Source organism: Megachile rotundata, chromosome 9, assembly GCF_050947335.1.
Source record: "Megachile rotundata isolate GNS110a chromosome 9, iyMegRotu1, whole genome shotgun sequence".
Taxonomy (NCBI): Eukaryota; Metazoa; Arthropoda; class Insecta; order Hymenoptera; family Megachilidae; genus Megachile; species Megachile rotundata.
Genome location: NC_134991.1, coordinates 17,270,237 through 17,277,661, shown reverse-complemented (window position 1 = coordinate 17,277,661; position 7,425 = coordinate 17,270,237). Strand labels below are relative to the sequence as shown.

Sequence of the window (7,425 nt, the reverse complement as noted above, 5' to 3'; positions counted from 1 at the left end):
TAAACATATCGAACGAAATGAAACGTAAAATGAAAAATAATCGTGTTTAACGTTTTCTGTTTTCAATGCACTTCAAAGGCATTATTTTGCGTTGAATTAAAATAAAACAAAACGGAGATCCCTAATGAGGTTCCCCATCATTGGACATCAAAGTATAGAGCAATTTGTTTTTATTAACAACATCACCTTTTACAGTGTTATTTCTGCGACAAGTGTTTACAAAAGTACATTTATATCGTTTATGTCGTATATGTCGTGCTTAACTTAAGCATAGACCGCCTTAAAAAGCATCGGTTAACAGAAATAGATGATTATTGTGCCTTACACCATGAGGAGATACGGAATCTAAATAAATATGCGGCTTGTTTAAACTTTTGTTGCCCATATAAAAGTGTAATTTATAAATTACGCTGTGATTTGTGTTCTTTTAAGAGATCTATGCAGGACACGTTTTTGTCCTCACAATACTCTCTTTGAATGACATAAAAACCTATCGATAAGTCTTTAATAATATTCTTTAGCCGAAATTCAATTAAAAATCATTACTTTTCTAATTTGTACAATGTTGTGATAGCGATATCTTACGCGAACGCGATAAAAATTTAATCTTTTTACGCAAATATAAACAATAAAAGGCCTAATTTTTTCAAATGTTTCTTTTCGAATCAATTCATTCTAATTATGCCTTCAAAGTGCGATGAAAACACTTACGATCAAAATAACGGCTTATTAATTCCAATAACATTGTTTGGATATCGCTGTTCTAAAATAATAGAGCTTGCCGTTTATCGCGTCTACCCCACATCGCACCTTTGATCTTTGTATATAGAGTATTGCAGTTTTCCTTTTTTTTTCTCTTATATTTATAAATATATACATTGGTATCTGTGATTAATGAAATAGGCAAATTTTGCGTTAAAACAACGAAGACATCTATATGGTGTTCGTACTTATCTTTCTGCTTCGGTGGTGCCTCACGACGAGGAAGGAATTGCGACCGTAAAAGAAACGCGATACTGAATAAAGGAAAGAATTATGGTATCTAATTTAAATTCTAGGTGCGCTATAATTAACTGATCATCTTTCTTAACATGCTTGACAACAGAGTAAAGACTTATCGTTTGTCTCACGAGCTTCTTAGTTACAAATATTGCAAGGAAAATGTATCAGAAGTCCCATCGAATAAAACGTAACATCAGAATTTATCCAAGTGTGAAAAAACGAATTAGTTTTTTGCTTTCTTTTCCGTTTTCTTCAACTTTAAGACACTCGTATCGTGTAACGTACCACATTGGTACGAAAGAAAATAATAATTTTTCACAATATCAGATACAAAAGATCACTATGTTACTTGGCCTCTGACTCTTTTGGAGTTACACTCCTTGTAGGCACTTCTAATTTAGATTCGACTGGCGCATCTGTATCCGGTTGATTGCCGCTTTCTTCCACGGGTGAATCCTCTGATATGGCTGTATCTGTAAGTTTATTTTCTTCGTTCACGAAAACGCACATTTTTTTCTCGTATTAAAATGGCAAGCAGTATGTTACGTACTATTTATTAATTGACATATTTACCTGGACAAGCAGGATCAGATATTAGAGAAAATACTTTTTCTTCGGGCATATCCTTTGTTAACTCTTTGAAATGGACCACTTGGTCCGAAAATGATTGCCAAAACGACTGACCTTCCGGTATGGTAAACATAGCCTGTACGTTGTTTAGTGAAAGAAAAAATATAATTATATATTCAAAAGACACAGCTATATACAACTGAATTTCACTTAATTAAATAAAAATTTAATTTAATTACCTTAAATTTGTTGTATATATGTTCAGCCTTTTGCCTAATTTGTTCTGCCTTTTGTTTGAAAATAGCCTGCAACATTAATTTAAAAGAACAAGTTCAGAAACATAGTTATGGATCATACATCTGTATATTTCGGATAATAAAAAATAATACCTCCTCTTCTTCGCTTAATTTCCAGTCAGCTAAATTACCGATGTACCGCCGCAACTGAAAATATTAAGATTACAAGTACATTATGCTACGAACAATAAGTAACGAATAAGCAATAGTAACTTAGGCCACATTTCTTTACCCTTTTGACCGTTTCCACGATATGCGGATGCTTTTTCAACATCAACGGATCGATTGGTAGCAACAACATATCGTCCATTGCTTGCAAACACTTATCCGGATTTGCTCGATCCAATCCAAGGTTAGATTTAATTTGTGCATCCAGTTGTAAAAGTTGTGCTTCTATACGAAGCCATCTGAAATTAATATTCATAATTAAAAAATTATAATTTTAAAAAATTAATTCCTTCTCGTTACCTTAATTTATTTGTCTTGCGATGAAGAGCGCCGTCCTTTGCTAACAACCGCTTTTCATCGTCTGGAACATGTATATTGAAATCTAAACAATCTTTCACTTGCTCTGGCAAAATTTCGCCGCTTTCCAATTGCCCCTTCAATTTCATAGCATTTCTAGCCGTAGACCATTCCCATTGTGCTCGAGCTTTTTCACTTTCAAAAGACTTTGGCTTATCTATATCCAACTTAATTCCAACATATTCACCAGCGAATGTTAATGCTAGTAAAAATCGTCCCCCCGTATCTGAGGATGAAGTACTAGACACTACAGTGCCTTCCAATATCGGTGCTTCACCTAAATTATTTTTTTCTGTGAAGTAAATTTTACTTAAATCCTAATAACATAATTTTACTTATAGCTTGATCGCTTAGTTACGGACTTTGGCAGTGGAAAGTTGTAAACACCTAGAATGTTAAAGGCTAAGCGGTCTAGCTATACATAAATTACTTCGCAACACTTACTTTCCATAGCAGCTCTCTTTTTGTGCATCGCGCTAGGTGTTGCTTGGTCGCTGGCATCTTCGATCTTGATTTTAGGACGACCTCTTCCATGTTCTACAATATGATTGAAATGCACAAGAACTAAAGTTTTATCAAATAGTGTAATCTAGTTGTATTATTTGTATATACCATTTTTTTCTGTCGTATTATCCGTTTCCTCTGAACTTGAGAAATCAGCAAACCGCTTTGGTTTAATTTTTCGTCCACTACGACTCACAACTTCTTTTGGCGATTCCTCTCCTTGAGATTCTGCACCGGTATCGTGTTTCGTGTCGCTCGAAGATGTGGGTAAAGATTTTGCTTTCCCACGCCGTTTCTTTACCTCGGGTGTATCCTAATTATTCAGAATCTTTTATTTCTATGCAAATTCAACGAATCATATTCTTACAATAAAATACCTATGCAATTGTAAGGAATAATCGCACAAACTATTTAGCCTTCACGAATGTTTGTCGGCAATTCCTAAATTACTATCGGAGTGCTCGATTCAATAATTGTTTCCTCAAACATTATTGCAGTGACGAGCAAAAACTCCTAACAAAATCTGATGCATGTAAATAAAAAAACATGCATATATCTTATATATATATATACATGTACATATATATCAAAATACAAATATATTACAGGGTTATTAGTGGCAGAAAGAGTTTTCCTTTTCATAGATTTCTTTTTCTCCTCCTCATCAATAACCAGAGATCCTGATTCTAAATCACTGTCGGCTGCGCTAACCGTAGGTAAATTTAGTCCAGTATCACCAGCTCTGGTTCCATCACCGATACCAGCTTCTGCATTGATATAATAAATATTAAAAATTATTGTGTTTAAATGTTTATATTTAACAGAATCTAAATATGTATTATATTTACCTTTCAGATCACTCAGATTTGCTGATTTGTTTCTGTCATTTTTAAGCTCTTGTTCTAACTGTATTAAGCCTTCATGAAAAAACTTTCTTCTAATGGGCTTGCCAAATTTTGCTTTATTCTCTGTATATGTATACAGTTCTTCCACTTTACATACAGCACTATAACACAATGTTTAAATGTAATTATATTAGACATATTTAAAATTGCTCTCTTATTTAATTACATTTCTCAGATTAATATTACTTACGTTTCCCCCGTACCATAGAAGTAAACACTGTATTTTGTATTCTTTGAATTTGGCTCAATCACTTTTTCAACCTGAAATAATATTAATGAAATACATTTCATTGTATTATTTTCTTATTTTAAGAAAGTCACATGGTAATGTAGTCATTATTTCGTATAAATGAAATTATGTCATATTTAACAATTCATTCATCATTTAAAACACATGATGAATTTAATAATTTATGGTAATCTGTTGAATTTAAATAACCTTATTACCGTACGTAATCTTTATGTAAACATAATTTCGAACACATTAATGGTATTATTATATTGATTTCAAACATAGGGACAAAACACGAATGAATAATTTTAAAATTAAAAATTATTATAACTGATGTAAATACTCATTACTGCAAATCTTGCGAAAATTATAAAAATGTTTGTCAATTCTACAACTGTTCTTACTTTAGCTGGCCACGGTGGATAACCTCGAACTTTCGCAAAGACTTTGTCACCCGCAAAAAATTTCTTCTGAAGCTTTACCATGTCGGCAGTAAGTTTCTACAAGTACAGAATCAAGCGACAAACGCTATCTTCCTACTTATTATGCGCAACTGATGGTATGACCGATTAATGTTTAAGAAACATTGAACAAAACATCGTCGAAGCCACCATTTGCACGATACAATATCGAAAACACGCAGAATAAGACGCTGCGCGCCAATTCATGAGTCTCTAGTTACGAACACTCATGAACTTATATTGTGTAGATCGAAAACTTTTGATGTAAAATCGAATGTTCAACTAGTTACTTTTCAATACAATGTAACACCTACGCATAATTTATGTTTATTTTGTATGCTTTGTTTCTTTAAAACAAGAAACAGAAAAATGTAAATTCGTATATACAGTAAAACATGAAATGATAATTGTATATTTATTTTTTGTACATTTTTATGTACGTTCGTATCGATTGATAATGAAGTGAGCAAACATGTGTAGTAACAAAGAGTAGATATAATTCCCTAGGTTATACCTTGTTTTGAGTAGCATATATAACCTATGCTGTTGTTTATGTTTTTGTAAATGCTTTTGAAAAAAGTACTTTTAAATCATAAATATATTTTAGAATTGTATAAAAAGAATGGTTTACTTAATAATAAAATCTGCTATATTCAAGCACACAACTATATGTGCACCATGTATAAAATTGCTGAAAAGAAATTTTGCAGAGCTACAGCCAATATCAAAAAAGGCATTACATCCTTATAAACAAATTCATCCTTGGAAATCGATGACAGAGTTTTCAGAAGATCTTCTTGCTAATATAATTTTTAATGAAGGTAAAGGTGTATCGCTTTATCTAGAATTCATAGATTTTTTAGATTTAAATCTGTATCGTAGATGGATTAGTAGCATTGAACAAACCATACGGAATAAAACGTGACGGTGTAAAGGTATCCGCGTATGGTGTACCAAATGCTGTAAACTATACATTGACAGAAGCAGTACCATACATTTCCAAACATCTGGGATATCCAAACTTAGCTATAATTAAATGTCCTGAAATGTAAATATAATAATATATTAAAAATTGATATAAATAGCTCTATTTTATGAGCTATATTTTATCTCATCTTTGAATTAGGTATATGAGTGGTGTTACACTTTTAGCAACAAATGAAAAAATACAACGTGCTGTGGAAGTGTCTGTTATTCAAAATAAATATCTTTCATATAAATACTGGGTAGTCACATGTGGTAAACCTAAACAATTAGAAGGTAAACATCGTGTGGCAATGAAATCAATGCAAAGACCCAACCATGATGGTTCCAAGGTAATTTTATTTCTCATTACTTGTACACGAAAATATTTAATTACTTACACATAATTTACAGGCAGTTATTGTTACTTCATGGTCCAAAAATGATGAGAAACTAAACAGGATAAAATTATTAAATACAGAATTTAAGATATTATCCAATTCTATCCTTGATTTGTGTTCATTGGTTGAAATAACTTCAAGTACTAAAAGATGGCATGCAATTAGACTTTATGCGTCAACATATTTGTATTCCCCAATTCTTGGAGATAACGTTTGTGGATCACGAGTTAAGAAAGTAGGCAATACTCATGTAAAAGTTGATCCCTTTCTAGAGACTGCTAATGCACCACCAAAATTGAATAAAAGACTTTTACAATTGTTGGCTGTAAGTGAAGAACGACAGATAATAATTCCAGCTCATATTCATTTGAAAAAAGTGGTTCTACCAAACTTTTATGGCAAGGATGTAACAATTGAAGCACCTTTACCGCCATCATTTCATTGGACATGTAAACAACTTGATTTGCAATATTAAATTTAAATGTATTATGTATATATTTTACTTTTACTTTGCATTAACAAATTTGATGCATAACCAAATCAAATTTAATTTATGTTATCATAATAAATTTAATAGGATAAATGATAATTCACGTACTTTTAAGTAAAACAACTATTTATTAACAAATTAATATACAATATGATTAATGACTGAGCACATATTTCCCTTTCAATATTCTTCTCATAAGAACTCTTCTACCACCTGGAGTGGACATTCTTGCAAACCAGCCGTGACGTTTAATACGACGCCGTTCATTAGGACGTGGGAAATGATATCTCATTTTTGTTCTAATTAACGAAAGATTCCACTGATTTGTTATTGGTGAATTGATGATCGATGTTGATGTTTGTCCAAATGGTATGAGGCGACTGGAAAATAAATGCGAATGTTTAACCTCCAAAAATGATGCATACTTCGTCTGTTTTAGAACAAAGAGTAAGTACGTACGGAAGTGCTTGATATGCACTAGAAATTAATCTGCCGAACATATTTAGATATTTTTGCGAACAACTTTACAATTATAGGAAAATATTTATATTTCCACGAGTCTGTATGAATGCGGTGAACAGCGCAGTTCATCAACACTAACGATATAGGGTCAAAAAGCAGGAATACAATGTGATAACATTAGACAAATAAAACATCTATAAATTTATAAATTACTGGTTTTGTTAGCTTGCTAACATATTAAAACATTCTAAAACTATTTAATATTGCAAATTTTGCATATGAAAATTACAAATTAATTGAAATAGAACAAAATAAGGCCCCAGCGGCGCTATCTAACGGCAAAGGTAGGAACTAACGAAGCGTGTGTTTCAAATAGTGTTGGGCAGTCTTGAGATTTTATCTCACGCGAGAGCTTTATGCACATGCGTCAGCTGATGTCACAGCCTGCTGCCAATGCCGTACCTAGCCGGTACACGCAGTGGTGACTGATGAGGGCACTTTAATGATCCTACATAATTTTTCGAAAATTCTTATAATTGCACTGTAAACTATGAATGTATAGGTTGGGTTAGATTACATTAGGCTGGGTTAGGTTAGTTATATATATGACTGTA

The 7,425-nt window shown here is 32.3% G+C and overlaps 3 protein-coding genes across 10 annotated transcripts; 1 reads left to right on the top strand and 2 right to left on the bottom strand.

Moving 5' to 3' along the window:
- Nucleotides 1-153: 153 nt before the first annotated feature.
- Jasper (JIL-1 anchoring and stabilizing protein) lies at nt 154-4,713 on the bottom strand. Of its 8 annotated transcripts, none has more exons than XM_012296276.2 (12): nt 4,439-4,713; nt 3,993-4,063; nt 3,746-3,903; nt 3,504-3,664; nt 3,006-3,210; nt 2,838-2,957; nt 2,337-2,685; nt 2,101-2,275; nt 1,962-2,015; nt 1,812-1,877; nt 1,576-1,708; nt 154-1,490 (listed from the first exon to the last, which is right to left on the bottom strand). In XM_012296276.2, exons 1-12 carry the CDS (start codon nt 4,517-4,519, stop codon nt 1,348-1,350), a joined length of 1,716 nt encoding a protein of 571 aa, XP_012151666.1. In that variant the 5' UTR covers nt 4,520-4,713; the 3' UTR covers nt 154-1,347. The 8 variants fall into 8 exon arrangements, with proteins under 8 accessions (XP_012151666.1, XP_012151668.1, XP_012151670.1 ...); XM_012296278.2 differs by having other exon boundaries at nt 2,337-2,670; nt 4,439-4,712; XM_012296280.2 differs by having other exon boundaries at nt 2,337-2,397; nt 4,439-4,712.
- A 287-nt stretch (nt 4,714-5,000) lies between these two features.
- On the top strand, nt 5,001-6,352 carry LOC100878720 (pseudouridylate synthase RPUSD4, mitochondrial). Its single transcript, XM_003707941.3, has 4 exons — nt 5,001-5,316; nt 5,378-5,543; nt 5,622-5,811; nt 5,873-6,352. Exons 1-4 carry the CDS (start codon nt 5,118-5,120, stop codon nt 6,332-6,334), a joined length of 1,017 nt encoding a protein of 338 aa, XP_003707989.1. The 5' UTR covers nt 5,001-5,117; the 3' UTR covers nt 6,335-6,352.
- Nucleotides 6,353-6,457: 105 nt separating this feature from the next.
- mRpL34 (mitochondrial ribosomal protein L34) lies at nt 6,458-7,108 on the bottom strand. Its single transcript, XM_012296245.2, has 2 exons — nt 6,809-7,108; nt 6,458-6,729 (listed from the first exon to the last, which is right to left on the bottom strand). Exons 1-2 carry the CDS (start codon nt 6,847-6,849, stop codon nt 6,504-6,506), a joined length of 267 nt encoding a protein of 88 aa, XP_012151635.1. The 5' UTR covers nt 6,850-7,108; the 3' UTR covers nt 6,458-6,503.
- Between the last annotated feature and the right edge of the window lie 317 nt (nt 7,109-7,425).

Excerpts from the sequence above, each read along its gene's own strand:
- Jasper (XM_012296276.2), bottom strand. The coding sequence starts at position 4,519 with ATGGTAAAGCTTCAGAAGAAATTTTTTGCGGGTGACAAAGTCTTTGCG. Across the intron at positions 3,904-3,992 it reads TTCTATGGTACGGGGGAAAC|TGCTGTATGTAAAGTGGAAG; the intron begins GTAAGTAATATT and ends ATTGTGTTATAG. Across the intron at positions 2,686-2,837 it reads AAAGAGAGCTGCTATGGAAA|AAAAAAATAATTTAGGTGAA; the intron begins GTAAGTGTTGCG and ends TTTACTTCACAG.
- LOC100878720 (XM_003707941.3), top strand. The coding sequence starts at position 5,118 with ATGGTTTACTTAATAATAAAATCTGCTATATTCAAGCACACAACTATA. Across the intron at positions 5,317-5,377 it reads TAATATAATTTTTAATGAAG|ATGGATTAGTAGCATTGAAC; the intron begins GTAAAGGTGTAT and ends TCTGTATCGTAG. Across the intron at positions 5,544-5,621 it reads ATAATTAAATGTCCTGAAAT|GTATATGAGTGGTGTTACAC; the intron begins GTAAATATAATA and ends TCTTTGAATTAG.
- mRpL34 (XM_012296245.2), bottom strand. The coding sequence starts at position 6,849 with ATGTTCGGCAGATTAATTTCTAGTGCATATCAAGCACTTCC. Across the intron at positions 6,730-6,808 it reads AGTGCATATCAAGCACTTCC|TCGCCTCATACCATTTGGAC; the intron begins GTACGTACTTAC and ends TTTATTTTCCAG.